Genomic DNA, 18702 nt, shown 5'->3' on the forward strand with positions numbered 1-18702 from the left:
CAGCCGCAGTCCTCGGTGCCTGTGAAGCTGCGAGGGAGTGTGGTGGCTGCAGCTTCCCAGGCTTCCCATCTAATCAGGAATCCAGGCTTCCCATCCGATCAGGAAGCCAGGTGGGTGGTCACATGACCATCTGCCAGCCTCCCTGCTTCATTACTGCACCTCTGCTGGAAGAGGTAAGGGACAGTTGAAGAGATGGGAATCCTGGATGTCTCAGGTCTGTGTATGTATGTACGTATTGGGTACGTATTTTATGTGTGTGTGTGTGTGTGTGTGTGTATATATATATATATATATATATATACACACACACACACATTTGTGTGCACAACCGAATGCAATAGGCTGCACATAACTATGCATATGGCCACACCACTCCACTGGATTCCGAGGCCTGAATCCGGAGCGGTGCAGAGCACATTTGTAAAGCACATTGATATGTTTTATAAATGTACAGTGCTTTTTCCATATGGCCATATGTAAGAGCAATAGAACAGGATGAAAGTTAGGAGGGGAGCGTGGTCATGTGATCTGTCAAAGTTAGATGATCTGCTCTCCTCCAATCACAGAGCTCTTTCTGCTCAATGATGGAGTGGAGCTCCGTAGGACTCTGCCAGATATCGCAGGGGAACATAATAGAAAGCAGATAGTGATATTTGTTCTCTATATATACACTGCCTGGCAAAAAAAAAAGTCACCACCTGGATTTAGCTAAGCAAATAGGTCAGAGCCTTCCATTGGATAATTGGTTTAGGTTAAGCATCATTATGTCCCCAAAACTTAGGTCAGCTCCCTACCTGAATATACTGAATGACCAGGTTTTTCCATCAATGGATTTTTTTCTTCCCTGATGGGACATTGGACATATTCTAAGATGACAATGCCAGGATTCACCGGGCTCACATTGTGAAAGAGTGGTTCAGGGAGCATGGGACATCATTTTTAAACATGGATTGGCCACCACAGAGTCCAGACCCTAACCCCATTGAGAATCTTTGGGATGCGCTGGAGAAGACTTTGCACAGTGGTCCAGCTCTCCCATCATCACTACAAGATCCTGGGGGAAAATAAATAAAAATTAATTTTGTGACATTGCATAAGCTTATCAAAACAATGCCATTACGAATGCATGCCGTAATCAAGGTGGTCCAACAAAATATTAGTGTTTAACTTTTTTAGCCAGGCAGTGTATAAGCCAAAAGTTTGTGAACACCTGACCATTACACCTTTATGCGCTAGTTGAGCATCCCATTTTAAAACCATGGACATCAATAGAGTTGGCCAGCCCTCCACTCTTTTGGGAAGGATTTTCACAAGATTTTGGAGTGTGTCTGTGGGAATTTGTGTTCATTTAGTCAGAACATTTGCGAGGTCAGGTACTGATGTTGGACTAGAAGATCCAGATAGCAATAGGCATTCAGGGTCATCTGAAAGGTGTTCAGTAGGGTTGAGGTCAGGGCTCTGTGCAGGACACTTGAGTTCCTCCACATCAAACTCTTCAAACCATGTCTTCATGGAGCACAGTCATACTGGAACAGAAAAGGGCTTTCCCCATACTGTTCCTACTAAGTAAGAAGCCCATAATTGTCTAAAATATATGTGTAATTTGTAGCACAAACAGTACCCTTCACTGGAAATACCTAAACTTAGTAATTTGGCAGTATTGTCCACATAGTTTTGCCCTTATAGTGTAGATGTGATGATTAGCGATCCACAGGCTCTAGGCCATTTAGTATAAGAAGCTTAGCATCCCAATAGCTTAAACTGACCAAACAATTTACATTTGATGCAATAAAGATTTCTCGACAACAGATTGTTCACTTCAAAAACGACCGACCAATTAAATACTAAGCTGGCACATTTTGAAAAAACTTATTTGAGAGCAGAATGGAAAATCTTGCTCAGTAGATAATTACTGGATGTTATTAGTAAGTGGTGGGCAATGAAGTTGCTATGACATCTGTTTAAAATCCTACATTACTTGAACAAGGTGCATTTTCATGTAAAAACCAAAGAAACAAGAACCACAGCAACTTGCTTCATTCAACAAGCTTTATTCGCTTCAGATTCTTCTGGATACTGGCAGCTCCTGTCACGCATTTCGCAGTGGTGTAGGGCTTGGTCATAGAGGCCGCTACCTACCTCAGGCCTCATTCGGCATCTATCTGTCTCTGAGCAGAGCAGAAGTCCCTCACATTTTTTCAATGACTTTCTGAAAATATAACACTCCATTAATACACAACCTGCGAGTTTATCTGACAGTTAATGTTATTTTTGTGCCAGAAGTGAACAATACAAAGCATTAGGGATACACCGATACTAGTATCGGTATCTGTGCCGATGCCAAGTATTTGGTCGAGTACTCGTGCTCGCCCAAATGCTCCGATGCCTAGCCTGATACTTCCAGTATCAGGAAGCCGTGCAGCACGTCATTACACGCTGCCCAACTTCCTAATTGGCTGGGAAGCCGGCTCCATGCTCCCTCGTCACCTGATGACAAGGGGCTTCCTGGCCTATCAGGAAGTCGGCTCCATGCTTTCTCGTCACCTAGTGACGAGAAGCATGGGGACGGCTTCCCTGCTAATCTGGAAGCCAGGTAGCGAGTATTTACACGCTGCCCGGCTTCCCTGCTAATCAGGAACCCAGGTGGCGAGTCATTAAATGCCGCCTGGCTTCCTGAATGGGACTTCCGGTATGCGGTATCGGCGAGTACCCAAAAAAATATTGGTACTCGATACCGAAATACCAGTATCGGTGCATCCTTACAAAGCATTATTCAGAATTCCACCGAAATACACTGGAGGGACAACCTTAGAATGAATGTGCTGTATATAATAGTGTCATTGAAAAGATCACTTCTATCCTCTCTTTTTCCTCTCTCTCCGTAAACTGCAGTTTACAATTTTAGCCTCATTATTCTCTCCACTTTTTTTTTTTGTTAGTAGCAAGGCAAGCCAAACATAAGTCAAGTGATTGGCAGCTGCGGAGAGCTGTGTGAGTACAGACACTGACAAGTAAAATGCATATCTCTGGTCACCCTTAGCTATCTAAGCTAGTTTTTATTTTAATTATATTTTATATACAAAACCTTTTTTTAGGCAACCCTTCTTGTATGGAGGAGGTTAATTGTTTCTCACATTTAGCAGCAGTATGAGGAGTCACACACACGCCCTCAGCCCTCTTCCATTTATAATACCTCCAGCTTTTCCCTTTTTTCCCTTTTATTTTCTCCCATAATCGTTATGTAAATGGCGTGATTCTCATTTTCTTTTCGCTTAGCCCATTATGGTGGATGCAAAACGCATCTCCTCCTCTACCAGAATGCAATGTTCCCGTAATAACGGCTTAGCGCCATAATTGTATTATACCTCAATTAAAATAGTTTGAACAAAACGGTCTCCAGTGGGCTTCCAAACAGCTGCGGAGCGCCTCCACCTCGACTCAATTAACGCTGATAAAGAATGACTTTCACCGACATAGAAGACTTCCTTCTAGAGGTGGCTGCACTTTTCTCGCAGAGCAAGTACAAAATTACTGAGTGCAGAGGAGACACAGAAGAATGCCAGAGCCTGACACCTTCACCAATCATGTGTCCGTGCCCACCACCAGAACAGGAACAGAATGAGAAATCTTACAGTGGGGGGTGTTCTAACGAAAGTTCCAACTTGTCGACCTCTCCAACTGGTGACGTCAAATCCGGTGACTGCCAGTAGGAGATCAACAGCAGATGGTGCTAGTGCGCATGCCCAGGAAATCCTTGTTGAACTGTCTGGCACCTGTTCTGGGAATACTCTTCACTTCCTGTTGCATCTTTGGGACAGGAAGTGAAGGGAAATCTCCCCAAAGGGAGACAGACGGCAACAAATAGACTACAGAGTTGTCAATCCTTTCCTACTCATGAGAAAATAAATCAAATGCTAGGCCCACTTCAGGGGCCTGAAGGAGAAAGTTTTCTATCAGGTCCCCCCATGCTGATTGACAGTGGGCGGGTGCAATAGCCAGCTTGCTATTGGCTATTGCATTTTACAATATCCAATAGCAGGCTGGGTATGGCTCCCAGCTTGCAATGAAGAGGAGGCAGGGGGCGGGGCAGAGGTGCCGCGGCCGGACGGGGGAACGGAGAAGCCGACGGACCAGGGGAAGACAGCAGCAGAGGTATGGGGGCAGCGGAGCAATGCAGCGGTCTGTGTCCCCGCTGCCTCCGCCAACACAGGCGGGGAGAACAGCGGGGATTTGAAGGGACACATCCCGCTGCAGCCACATGTACCGGCAGCTGTTTGGGGGGTCGAACATTCGACCACCATACACTTGCATTGAGTTCGAATACGAACCGAACACATGGGTGTTTGGCTCATCCCTAATCTGGACCAGTGCTCAAGGGACCAGCTGATTCTGCAGGAAGCAAAAACATTTAAACATCAAGGAGCAGCATCCATTGTAAGTGATTTAGAGCATTTGAAATAGCTTAAAAACCTTTTGACTTAAATATCACTTTACTTTTGATAATGCAAAACATATAATATTGATTTAACGTTTTTGCCTCTAGTTGTTCTTTAAAATTTAGGAGTGTTTAGGGAAAGGGTTGGGTTTAGGAGTTAGGCTGGGGTTAAGAGTCAGATTTAAGAGAAAAATTGGGGTTCAGATTAGGGAGTTAAGTATAATATTAAAGGAGAGCTATGAGGTGAGTGCTTTTCGCTCACCTCATAGTTCTAGCCGACCTGTGACAATGAGACTGTCACAGGTCGGCTCAGTAGATCGGGAGGTGAGCGAACAGTTACCGGCGTTCGCTCACCTCTCGATCCTGTCACGGCTCTCTGCCGTGACAGGGGAGGGGCTGGATTCCCCACTCCGATCCGCCAGCACTGACTGGCGGAATGGACGGGGGAGGGGGCGGGTACAGCTGGCTCTGCCTCTAGATAGGCAGAGCCAGCTGTCAGTCACGCAGCTGGGCGGATCCCGGCACAATTGTCGGGATCCGCTTCAGCTGCGGCGTCTCAGTATACCGCAAGCTACAGCTCGCGGTATACTGAGCCTAGGGTGACGGGAGGACGCTAGTTTGTGTCCTCCCGTTACCCTAAGGAGAACTATGGGGAAAAGCCTTAACCCCATAGTTCTCCTTTAGGGTTAGGTTTAGAAATTAGGTTGGAGTTAGATTTAGAGGTTAGGTTTAGGTACAGAGTTGGGTTTTGGTGTTATGTTGGGATTACATTTTATATTTAGGAGTTAGGTTGAGGGTTATTGTTTGGATTTAGGAGTTAGGTTGGGATTAAGGATTGGGAATTAGCGGTTAGGTTTAGGAGTATGGTTGAGATAAGGGTTAGATTTAGAGGCTAGGATTAGGGTAAAAGATTGGGTTTTGGCGTTCTGTTGGGACTACATTTTATATTTAGGAGTTAGGCTGGGGGTTATTGTTTAGATGAAGGAGTTAGGTTTGGGGTTATGGATTGGGAATTAGGGGTTAAATTTAGATGTATGGTTGAGATTAGGGTTAGATTTAGAGGTTAGGTTGCGGTTAAGGGTGTTGTTTCAGATTTAAATTGGGGTGAAGGCTTAAGGTGTAGGGCTTTAGGACTTACACTGAGTGGCCAGATTATTATGACCACCCCATCAGTACTTCATTGGGCCATGAGATGACTCCACGAGATGACTTTGTTGGGCCGCCTTGTGACTCCACGAGATGTTGAAAGGTGATGCGAGGAATCTGACACTGCACTGTTGCCCTTCTGTTGTCTTGTACCAGTCTTGCCACTCTCCGTTCTGCCCTAACATTGACCAGTCGCTGACTGCCACAATTCGCACGTTCACACCCAGATGTTCGGCTGACAGTCCAGTCTTTAAACACTTTAAGAACAGCTGCTCTTGAACATTTAACAAATTCTGCTGTTTTGCTGATACTCGCTGCATGGCTCAGAGCGCCAACAATCACCCCACATTCAAAGGCTGTTAAATCGCGTTGTTTACCTATATGTTCAGAAAAAATCACTTCTACTGTCGTGGTAAACAACCTGCTTCCCTATTTATAATGGTCTGGCCCTCTAGCAACTTCAGCGCAAAATTATAGCTAATTTGCCTACAAACCTCAGGTGGTCATAATAATCTGGCCACTCAGTGTATAGTTAGGTAGGTTAGATTTAAGGGATAGGATGAGGTTAGGATAGGATGAGGAACTGTACAGCTTTACTGTCATGCTTGAGTGTGCAACAACTAGGTGGCGGCGGGTGGTACATAAACCAGTGAACTCATTTAAATGGCACAAAGCAAATTTAAATGTCTAAGATGCCAGAAACCAAAGGAAAAAGGAGAAGACAACCAGGTGTAGAAGAATGCCAGAATGAACTTTGGAGCCTCTCTCACCAATTACTCTATGTACATTCATGTGTAATCTTCACGGCATACAGCATTGGACTTTAAAGGGACCATTGAAGTGGATGGCAGGTTACCCCATCCTACCACTGTTACATCAATATGAATGCCAGGAGATCCCCCCTCATGTGCTCAACATGCACTCTTTTGTTCATTTCTGAACTAACGGCCATTTTGTGCCCTCAGTTTCTATGGTGACAAGGAACTTGTGCCCCAAGCAGAAAATAAAAACAAACACTTGATCAATGAAGTAATTGTAGCTGTTGTCAGGCCAAAACTGTTAATATTTGCATCCTGCAAAGGCCATGATGGAGAAGCTGTGCCTTCTGAACACAATTACGATGCCCAGATTAGATCTGAGTGTCCCGGAAAACAGACGTCTTTCGTCACACTGAGATTGTGAACCTCCAGGCAATCCCTGGCACAAAAAGCAGCTTTATTATTTTTGTATGTTTCCATGCCTGATTAGCTGCAGCTGTGCCTCTGGAGGGAGTTCAGGCCATCATTAAGTGAAATAGAATGATCTGAAACTCAAATGTCATTCCGTTCATGATTTGCAGTCCCTCTGTCAGCCCCGTCACTGATCAGGGAACGGTCATTAGACCAACGTCTGTTTGCATTCGTGCTGAGTTTTGGGTGCCCTAAGATGATTTCATAGCTATAGGGTTAAAGTGTATGAAAACCCAAAATCCATTTTCCTGGTGCCTATGTGGCAGCATACTAGTAGCAATACTAGTATGCTGCCATGGGTAGGCACCAGGAAAGGAAAATTAGGGGTAAGTATGGTACAATGTTCACTTTTCCTGGTGCCTATATGGCAGCATACTAGTATTGCTACTAGTATGCTGCCAAGGATAGGCACCAGGAAAGAAAAAGCACCGATACCGGTTTTCTGGTATCGAGTACACGTACCAATATTTATATTTCGGTACTCGCCAATACAGAGTATTACCGATAAGTAAGTAAGTAAGTACCGATACTGGTACTTCCGGTAGCATAGAGCCGGCTTCCCGGGCAATCAGGGAGCCAAGCGGCGTGTCATTACCCACCTCCCGGCTTCCTGATTGCACGGGAAGCCGACTCCATTCTGTTTGGCCGGCTCCATACTGATTGGCTGGGAAGCCGGCTTCCCAGCCAATTGGCATCGACGCTGGCCAAACAAATCTGATAATATGGTGACACAACCCCCACCTTGCAAGCAAATCATTCCCCTCACTTAGATCCTCAGCAGCAGTCATTACCGTACCATTCCCTCGGCCAGCTGGGCAGACAGCGCTCTCCAAGGATCTGCCCATGTCTCCTGTGTGTACAGCGCCCACGTGATCAGCCCTCAGCCTGCTACTGCGCATGTGCAGACTGCCCAGTGCTCTCATTCAGACATCCTCTAACAGAATAAAGCAGGCTTTTCTGGCGCTGTGCACACAGGAGATGTGGGCAGATCCGGGAGAGCTTGGAGAGCGGTGTCTGCCCAGCTGGCCAAGGGACTTGTACGGTAATGACTGCTGCTAAAGATCTCAGTGAGGGGAATGATTTGCCTGCAGGGTGGGGGTCGTGTCATCATATTATCAGATTTGTTTGCCTGGCTCGTTGCTGATTGGCTGGGAAGCCGGCTTCCTGGCCAATCAGCATCCTGGCCAATACAGGGTGGAGCAGCGGGTGGGGGGAGGAGGAATGGGCCAAATGATGGGAGTGTCCAAGGTATGCTTAAAAGTGTGTGGGAAGGGGGGCTTAAATGATAGGTCCAGAATCTACAATAAAATACAGATCAAGGGGGCGTGGCCGAGCATGGCGGGCTAAGGACGTGCTGAACGGAGCGCTGCGACCCCAGGGCTCGTTTTAAGGAGGGGCATTTACAGAGTTCTATGAAGCCCTTTATAACTTACAGTAGACAGGCCCGACCTCCCCAGTCCTGGAGGCCGGGGTGTCCTCCTACATTCAAGACACAGCTTTGCCAACCCTGGAGGATCCAGTAGCGGAAACTATTCTGACTCTCCACGCACTGCGCCTGTAGGATCGGTGGGTATCCCGTTGTGGAATTTCCTCCTATACTGGACCCATGACCCCACTTTTTAACAATCCAGCCTTTCCTCCTGCTCTTCATAGAAGCTCAAATACAGATCAATATTCAATGTGGAGCACTTCTCCTCAGAACCCCCTCACAGCTGAGTCACCACCTCCACCCTCCTGCCCCTGCAGAGAGCTCTTCTTCATAAGAACCCCACCACAACAGCTCCCCAGCAGAGAGTTTTTTTTATAAAAAACTCTCACAGCTGAACAGTTAGCTAGTCTCCCAGCAAAGACCTCACCAGTGTTAGCACAAGGGGCCTCAAAAGAAGTCCAACTTGCAGAGAGCTGGAGGATGTCCTTCTTCTTCATCTGTCTTATATGACACGTCAGAGCCTTGAAGGAGCCTAGCTGCCTGTAGCTACCTGTAGCCGCATTATTGGCCAGCCATCAAACTCTTCTTATGGATGCTGTAGATAATACTAATTCATGTAAGGATCCAGCAACTTGATGCAAATTGCAGTATTGCCTTGTTATTTCTGGAAAGTTCCCAGCTGTAATGATACCTTTAAAATAAAGTGGTGAACGCAATGTTTTGAAGTGCTGGTGACTTTCTACACTTAGCTATTAAACCTGACTGATGTCCTAACCTTTACCTACTGTTTTGAAATGTTACTTTCCTAGATATGTCTTCCTCCATTAGAGGTCTCCAATGTGGCAAAAAGTAATTTGCACTGAGGACCAAAGTGTTCAATCCATGTAGCTCTTTATTAAAGAGCAAAACAAGCAGACAGTAGCAAGTTAAAGAGCAATATCTTCCATGCTTGCAAATGAGTCTGTTTAGTGGCTCAAAACGTTACATTTTTATATGGAGGATTATACACTTTAACATATGGACGTAACACTTTGGTATGCGAGTCCACAGTGTGGATGACTTTGAGTTACGTTCGAGAATTGTTTGCCTAATCTATGCCATTAGGCTGTTGTTTATATGCACAAGGCACTTGATAAGAAGACTGGATTACGTCTGTGTCATTTATCCAGGTCGTGGTGTAGCTTATAGTACTTAGTCACATTCAACTGAATTTGTTTTGTAATGTTAAAAATGTTTTGTTTCACTCATCCAGGCTGACTCTTCAGGAATATGACTCGGAATATGCCCCGGCATTTATGTCCACACCAGTAGCACAAACATCTTAATCCAATCACTATGGAACGATTTAAGGCAGATGTTGCTTTCCAAGAACAGGAAGGAAGGTGTGAACGTTGTAGAATCACCCTGTTTTAGTTCCATAATGCTATTGTTGGTGTCAAGAAGTCTGCATAGGTGTTTTTCCTTTCATTAAAGTAGGATACATTCTACAGTTCAGGACAGGTCAAGCTCAGTTGTCCTATACCTTAACAAAACGAGGCAGTTCTTCAAGGACAGTGAAGTGTACATTTTGGTCAAAGAAGACAACTGGTTCTTATGAGGCGTAAAAGAAGCCATTTACATTGTACCGGAACAACCATCCCTGAACAGGGGTAGAGGCCTTCAACACCTTCTGACTTCCACATAATGTAGTTTTAACATCTCAATTTACGACTTCAGCCATGTGAATCAAAGGAATAGCACCTATGCAGATTTCCAGCCACCAAGGGTGGGATTATGAAGCTAGAACCGGGTGGTTCCACTGCGTTCACATCTCCCATCTTGTTTTTGGACAATTAACATCTGCCCTGACACATTCTGTGGTGATTGGATTATATTGTCTGTGCTACCTGTTTGAATATAAATGCTGGGGAATGTTCCTGATACTCATTAGAACTAAAAAAGTATCTTGGATAGGCTATGAAACCTCTTCAACATAACGGAACAAGTCCAGTATACTAACTAATACCAGCTGGATTGGAGTGTACTTCACTGTATAATACGTGCCTTCAATTGAGGAACATCTCATTCCCTTTCCTGGCCACAGGGACAGTAACATCTCCTTATTCCCTTTCCTGGCCACAGGGACAGTAACATCTCCTCATTCCCTTTCCTGGCCACAGGGATAGTAACATCTCCTCATTCCCTTTCCTGGCCACAGGAACAGGAAGTTAGGAAATGTCCCAAGCAGGGGCAACGAGCAATCAAAACAATTTTCAAAAGAGTATGTAAAGCTTTTGTTGTTTATTGTGTAGTTCCTATCCTGGCGACAACTGGAATGGAAGGAAAACCATTTCAACATGGCCACAGACAGCAATAAAAACTAATTTTAGTAGTACAGTAGGGAAAGGTTAGAACCTCAGTCACGCTTTGATTGATTTTTGTGGGAATAATAAAGTGTGGGTAGATTTCCCTTTACTTCCTGTCCAAGAGGCACAAGAGGAAATTTATTTAAAGTGAGGGAAGTCTCATCTTCAAGAGTTGTCCCAGCGGGAGGATTTTTCCTTACTTCTTGCTCTGGTGACAACACTTACTTTTGGATTTCCCATTCCTGTCTCAGTGACAAGGACAAATAAAGAGGGTGAATGTCTCCAGCAGGGACACAGACATCAATAAAAATCAGGGAGTCTAACGCCACTCTATCCAAAAGAAAAAAATGTAATTAGACGTTTGCGTTAAACTGTATAACCTAATCAATGTATTTATTAGATTATGTGATTGAAAACAACAGGATAAATGGCTTAGTAGCATGGACAGAGATAGCTGGGCTCTTCCCATGTAAAGCTATAGAGATGAAAAGAAGGATTCAATTGGCAGTCAGCTAATCATCTGTGCCCTTGTTGGGGAGCTTTCCCTTCACTTCCTGTTTTGATGACTCAATAGAAAGCACAAAAGAAAATCTCTACAAACACTTGTCGTCTGAACAGGTGTTTCCATTGAACCTCTTGTTCTGGTGACTGGTGGCAGCTCAAAAATTTGGGATTTCCCATCAGTCTTGGTGACTGTAGCCAATGTGGGGGTGGTAGGACCACTATTGCCCCACTGACCCTTCTCATTGATTTATAAAACGTCTGCAATGTGGGCTGTCTCTTGATGGATTGAGGCAGTGGCAATGACTTATTGACCAAGAGAAGGGCTAGAGACAAATGGGGTAGTGGAACTTAGCAACCTTATTCACCAATAGCTTATTACTTGTCCTGCTGGGGATTGGTGGCAGTGTGGACATTTGTTTGCATCTTTTAAAACCCTTGTTAACCACCCCTTTCATTGTCCGCTGCTTACTTTGAGGCTGTATGTCCATTTGAAACCTGCAAGTGCCTGCACAAGCATTTAGCTTTACCAGGAGTTAAATTTAGTATAGTAAGTTAATTTGTTGTTGGGCAGCCTTGTGTGCTGTTATTCTCAATCGTCATTGATGTTAAGCTTGCTGAAAGCCTGCTAACGGTTTGCTCTAGCTATAGCCAGCATGCCTATTTAGATCTGCATTCAGCACTGTTGGACGGAAGCTGAAAGGCTTCAAGAAAGCTGCTGGAAGCTTGCTGAAAGCTTTGTAAGTGCTTTGTAAATGGTTGCTGTAAATGGTGATCTTCAGACTAGCATTTACAAGCTGAAGCCTCTGTAAACTAGTCCTTAAAGTGAACCTGTGGCCAGGCTGTAGACAGTCAAGTATTTCTATTTGCTTAAAAACGAATGACTTCTGTAGCTGCATGCAGTTTAGAGCAATTTTTCCTCAAAGTTCACAGCAGACGTCCTGAAGAACTTCGCTAAGCAGCTCTTTTCACCTTCCGTGCAGTGGACAGCAACTCAGCTTCCCACTGCTCCCTTTCCTATCAACAGTGATCAGCAATTTAGCTCCCCTGACATCTCCCTTTAGCAGTAAGTCAGGAACCTTCTAACCTCTAACATACACACAGTGCAGGTGTTCTAGTAGGTGGTAGTAAGGAGAGCGTAGTGCTATGTAAGGGGGAGCAGGGGGAGTTAAGCTTGTACAGAACTAGCACTAGTTTAGTGCTTCTGCTGTGACTTTTGATGATGATTTGTTCCACTGCACCTACAGCTACAGAGGTAATTGAGGTTTTGTTTTAAAGCCCATTTACTGCCTGCTATGAATATGTAACTACATGAATGCCCACTTCTAGATACACTTGTCAGTACTAGCAGTAGACAGACAACAGTGCACTCCTTTTAGATGTGTTCTCCCTTCTAGGTAGTATAGAGAGCTGGTGCAGCTTTTCCCTCAACTTACACCTTCATAGTGATGGGCCAATAGGTGCAGGAAAGGGTGGACTATTTCCCGATGTAGGGTATAGAAATAAGATGAAAACCACAGTAAAATATGTTTTCTTTCTGCAATTTTTATTTCTGTTCCAGGCAGTTGAGTATTTTTTGTTATCATTCACTATAACGCCAATTATTTTGTTTCTTTACAGACAATCCACGTCGCCATTGTGTGCGCTGGCTACAACGCCAGTCGTGATGTTGTCACCCTGGTGAAGTCTGTCTTATTTCACAGGTAAGGAACGTATGAGAAGTATTGATAGAGTCTTGTCAACTAATGTAGTCCCATATTGTATGTTGCTCATTGTTAGATGTTGCAAGTGAAGGACAGGGCTGGGGGGATATTTCTCTCCTGGGCCAAAGATATGCTGAGCTGATGACCCTGGTTGGCAATTCTTTACAATTTTGACATTATTTAGAGCAGGGCCTGTAGACAGATGCTGACTTCTAAAGAGCTGGCCACAAGTCTCTCAGCTCAGCCTACCTGAACTTCCTGTCCAGTACAAGGTCACAAGGGACAGCATAGTATGCATCAGCCATCCATTTACTAGCTTGGAGAAGGGATGAAGGAAGGCGGGAGAGAATGGTGCAGGGGAGTGTCTTGCCTTGCTATGTCTTTGTGTTTGTGGAACAAGTAAAACAAATGGCAAATGCACTCGTCAATTCATAACTAGCTTTATAGAAAGGTGCACATGGAACAACTTTACAAAGTATTAAACAAAAATTTCCCAGCACACTCACCAGCCAGCCTGCAAAAAAATGGAGTCTAACTACTAGGGTTAAAAACAGAGGTTTTAGTTGCACAACTTTTGCAAATTATGTGAAAGCCGCACTGCTTCGTCCTAAACCCCTGTTTTTAACCCTTAATACTTTAATGGGAGGGTGGGTGTCAGTCTAGAGTGGTGAGTCCATAACCTATCGCACTCCTAACTGGACAGGATCCAAGGGATGGATGGGGGGAGCTGCAGTGACTGCCAGCAGATCAGTAATAGGTAAAGCAATCACCAGCACTCCTGAGTTCCAAGAATGTCAGACCTTGTTTATTGACATCCAATCAGGTCTCACAATGCATAGAAACATTTCGGAATGCACAACGGTTCCTTCTTCAGGCAAACAAAGTCACTTTGTTTGCCTGAAGAAGGAACCGCTGTGTGCTCTGAAACGATGCTATGCATTGTGAGACCTGATTGGATGTCAATAAACAAGGTCTGACATTCTTGGAACTCAGGAGTGCTGGTGATTTCTTTACCTGTTACTAGTCTAGAGGAGTGGGCATTGCTAGGTAGGCTGTATTTGTATGCAGACTGCCCCAGGTAATGCCTGCATATGATGCTAAGCCACCATGATTAAAAGAACTGTAGTCCTAATTCAGGGGTGGACAAATTGATACGGAACTCAGGGGCCAATCTGTCCAATCTGGGAGGCGGCAGAAGAGACAACTTCAAAAGTTAGGTGTCAGCTGTAATTTTTAATGGAGCATTGGCTACCTGGATCCTGGGATTTTGTCCAGCTCTGTCCTAATGTAATAAAATGCTGGTAAACTTAAGAGTTAAAATCCAATCAATAAAATATGGATGGGCCAGAGACAGTCATGCTGGGGAGGAGAATCTAGATGATGCTAGACATTCTCCAACCAGGAAATATGGTGGAATCTATCTGACTTGCTGCAGCTTCTCACAATCTCACAGTGTGCAGTGAAATCAGAGTAAGAACATTCCATCCAGGAGAAGAGCCGGTACAATAGTGCAAGACGGAGGGGACACCCAGAGTTTAGTTTTAACCCCCAAAATGGGAAAGCTCTGAAATCCCAGCATGTATATTTATGAAAGCAGGTCCGCGGGACTATACAATACATTGTGCATGCAAAGATTTCTGGCTGTCAGAGACGATAGCACAGAGAAGAGAGATAAAGTCAGCGGGGGGAGGAATTGGTATGGTAAACAGAGAGACATTCAGGTTAATAAAGAGAAAGTCATCTACTCAGATGCAATTTTCTTTGTTGGCTTTAAATTACATTTTTTATTGTGATCCTTTTAATGTGTGTACGTTTTTTTTTTCTATGTCAGCCGCCCTGTATGTATCCGATATGTTGCGGTGATTCCAGGCGGAGAGGCGCTTGGCTTGCTTTGCTCTCTTGTGATTGAGCGATGTTTAATTCCTATTTACAATGGCAGATAAGCTTCAGATTTCCCTGTCATTTTTGGGGTTTATTGCCGTATCAGTGATCATAAAGCAGCCGGGATGGGAGGTGAGACAATGGCTCCTTTTGTATGAAAATAAACATCTTCGCAAATGTAATATCATTTTTTTTCATTTTAATATTTGCAAAGATGTTTCATTTAGATTGTATTTGTAGAAACGAGCAGATGTCTTATCTGTGTAGTCTTGTTTTTGGCTGCCCAGAGGCACGGTGGAAGTACCGGCTTATGATCCTCTCCGCATCCTGTTAGTGTTCACTAAACAATCATTTCATTTGGTTTTAGAGATATCGTTACAGCTGGCGGGTTCCTTGCTTCTTGGTCAGAGGCTCATTTGCCTTTTTTGGCCACTACGGTATGGTGACTTCCTCAAATGACATTGGTAGAGAAGAACTCCAGGCAGAAATGTTACTAACCCTTGCAGTGGGGATACCCCTATACTGCAAGGGTTAACTTGTTTTTGCTTAGGGTCAAAAATAAAAAAAGTGAAACTCACCCGACCTTCTTAGACTGGTCCCTGGAGCCTTTCTCCCTTTCCAATGCAGCAGCCTAGGAATCCTTGAGTGATCACATCCAATAGAGTGTATAGGATGTGAAGATGCCGAGGGACATACAATCGCTGCAGAGTAGAAGGTGAGAGGCTGGACGAAGCAATGCCGGCTCCGAGGATCAGGTGAGTGAGTATAACTTTTTTTTTTTAAGCTAGCAAAAACAAGCAGTTAACCCTTGCAGTGTGGAGGTAGCCCCACTGCAATGATTAATAAAATTTGTGCCCGGAGTTCTTCTTTAAAGCAGAACTGCAGGCTAAATACACAGATGATATATGTATGTATGTATGTATGTATGTATATATATATATACATATATATACGTGTGTATATATATATATATATATGTGTTTTTCCTGCCAGAGGATTTGTATTTCTATCTATCAAGTCCTGAGATTTACACAACTCTGCCATACAGCACCACCCTATCTGAATGGCCATGAGACCTGATTTTGTTCTGTTGCTGTTCTCAGTCCAGGAAGTAGATGGTGACCCTGGATGACTCTTGAACAAAGACTGTGCCATCCTACTGGAGAGAAAGGCATAATCAGGGGAAGTACTCTGATCTCTTTGAGAGGTAAAAAATACCTGAAAGTGTTACACTGACACATCACTGAGCATAATAGCACTGACAATTAAAACAGCAAACTTGCTGATGCTTGCGCTTCAAGAACCAGAGAAACACTACAGTAAAAAAAATGTAGAAAAGAATGGTGAACCTGCCCATCTAGATAATTCTGTCATACACTAGGTCAACCCAATGGCACAGATTGCTTTGATGTCATTAACTTGATGCTGTGGTACCACCATCTTGTGCACTGTTTGCAAGTGTGGTGGTGTGTTCTTCCCACTGGCAGTCTTCACTCCCATTGGAGGGCCAAAGGTTGAGCAATTGCTTAGAGGACCGGTACCATTGACATTTGCTTCTCCTCCTAGACCACGGGTGGGCAACTCCGGCTCTCCAGCTGTGCTTTAACTGCAAATCCCAACATGCCCTTGCCTCTGAGAGTTATGCCTGTAATTGTTAGTCTTGCAATGCCTCATGGGACTTGTAGTTCCCGACAGCTGGAGAGTCAGAGTTGCCCACACTGTCCTACACCTATTCACCGCTGTTCTCACCCCCTGCCCACTTTGTGGTTCTTCCTCACTCTTCCCTACATCCCCCAACATCTTCATGATACCCTCCCCATCTGTCAGGAGGCCAGATCCTGCATGAGATCCTGAATGAGAGGATGTTGTGACACCAGCCTATGGTCAGTCATGGCAGCCTTGTGTCTATCTGGAACGGTAGAGCTTAGGTACGTGGTATGCATAAATAAGCAGGAGGAAGGGCAGCACCACAAAGTCACCAAGTCTAGTCACCATTAGATCACCATAGAAAAAGCATTACATTTCCATGTAAATGTGTTTGATCTGTGTTTACAGCTGTTTTGCTGGAGTTGTCCTTCAAATGAGGTCGTCTTTTGTTGTAACTGTAACCTGCAAAGTTGAGCCCTTGGAAATCAGTGTTGTTCACTTATTTAGAAATGCTGTTGTCCTTTTTATTTTATACTCATCATAAATTGATTGTGCAGGGTATTACTTGGTCACATTTCCATAACAAGGCCGCCTCTATCACTACACGATCTGCTTGCATGCTGCGTCCATTGACTTACCCCAAGGGTTCGAAGACTTACCACTGATATTAATGAGCAATGATTTGCCCCCTAATTGGTCCCCGGGGCAGCGTTGTAAACTCTTTCACCTGACGCCAGCAGTGGAGCCATCACATAACCGCCTTCCCGAGACCTTGAAATCCGTCTTTGGCAATTTTTTTTCTTTTCTGCTGGCGTAGAGGGTTCTTTAACACGGATCTGTAATAAATATGTTAAAGCTCAGAAGACCTAATCATGACACTGCTGAGGCAACGGCTTTGTCTAAAAGCTGCCGAGGAGAATTGTGCGGAATACAAAGCAAAGGCTTTCTCAAGATGAAAACACTGCTGACACTTCAATGGGGGCTGCAGGTTCTTCGCAGAGGAACCGAGGAGGAATTTCAGGCAGACCCCGGAGCTCATCCAGACAGATTTCTGTGGCTTAGTGAAAGGCTTTTTAAAGTTCAAAGGACCTACTGCTTCAGAATGGAAGGGCAGACTGGTCAGTTTTACTTACCGGCACATAAGAAAATGTTACATATACCTGCTTACCTAAAAGAAAAACACCACCAAAATGAAAGAACATAAACATACCAGCGGTTTTGTAATGTGATCTTATTAAAAGTAACCTTTCCATGTTAATCAAGTAAGCCAAATTGTGTTACACTAAATGACAAAGTTTGTGGACACCAGACCATATCTATATAAGCTTGTTGGACATCTCATTCCAAAAGTCTTGAGTTTTTCCACCCATAATAGCCTCCACCCATCTAAGTAGGCTTTCAACAACATTTTGGATTGATTCTGTTGGAACGTGTGCACATTCAACCAAAAAAACATTTCTGAGGTCAGATAATAATGTTGGATGAGAAGACCTGGTTCGCCATTGGAGCTAAAATTAAACCCAGAGGTGTTCAGGAAGGTTGAGGTCAGGACTTTGTTCAAGCCAATGGAATTCCACCTTAAAAAAACTGATCAACCATGTCTGCATAGAGTTGGCTTTGTGCATTGGGGCACAGATATGATAGAACAAAAAAAGACCTTCCCCAAACTGTGGTAACAAAGAGTGGAGGCAGTTTTAGCTGCAAGAAGAGGGGCAACCAAAGGCAACTATATATAAAGGCCACCATGGTTTTGAAATGGCATTTTCCAACAAGCCATTGTGTGCACATACAATAAATATCCATAACATAAATATATACTGCATGGCCAAAAAAAAGTCACTACCCCTGGCTAAGCAAATAGGTCAGAGGCTCCATTGGATAATAGGTCTCGGTTCATCAACATTATGTGCCCAAAACATTGAGGTCAGCTGCCTACCTGAATATACCGAATGTCCAGGTTTTTCCATCAATTGATTTTTTTCTTCCCTGATGGCACATTAGGCATATTCCAAAATGACAATGCCAAGATTCATCAGGCTCAGATTGTGAAAGAGTGGTTCAGGGCGCATGAGACATCATTGTCACACATAGATTGGCAACCACAGAGTCCAGACCTTAACGCATTGAGAAACTTTGGGATGTGCTGGAGAAGACTTTACACAGTAGTCCGACTCTCCCATCATCACTACAAGATCTTGTGAAGAATTAATGGATCTCTGGTTGGAAATAAATGTGGTGACAGATATAAGCTTATCGAAACAGGGAATGCATGCAATGTAATCAAAGCTGAAGGCGGACCTATGGAATATTAGAGTGTCTGACTTTTTTTGGACAGGCAGTGTGTGTGTGTGTGTGTATATATATATATATATATATATATATATAT

At 44.1% G+C, this 18702-nt stretch overlaps 1 protein-coding gene across 2 annotated transcripts in view; it reads left to right on the top strand.

Annotated features, from left to right (window-relative positions):
- LARGE1 (LARGE xylosyl- and glucuronyltransferase 1) overlaps nucleotides 1-18702 on the top strand; it is a 245859-nt gene that overhangs the window by 90460 nt on the left and 136697 nt on the right. For both annotated transcript variants that reach the window (XM_018560110.1, XM_018560111.1), the window contains exon 3: nucleotides 12706-12788. In XM_018560110.1, the coding sequence (XP_018415612.1) occupies nucleotides 12706-12788 (83 nt within the window). The remainder of the gene's footprint in view (nucleotides 1-12705; nucleotides 12789-18702) is intronic.

Source organism: Nanorana parkeri, unplaced genomic scaffold (genome assembly GCF_000935625.1).
Source record: "Nanorana parkeri isolate BGI_ZX_2015 unplaced genomic scaffold, ASM93562v1 scaffold432, whole genome shotgun sequence".
In the NCBI taxonomy this organism is placed as follows: Eukaryota; Metazoa; Chordata; class Amphibia; order Anura; family Dicroglossidae; genus Nanorana; species Nanorana parkeri.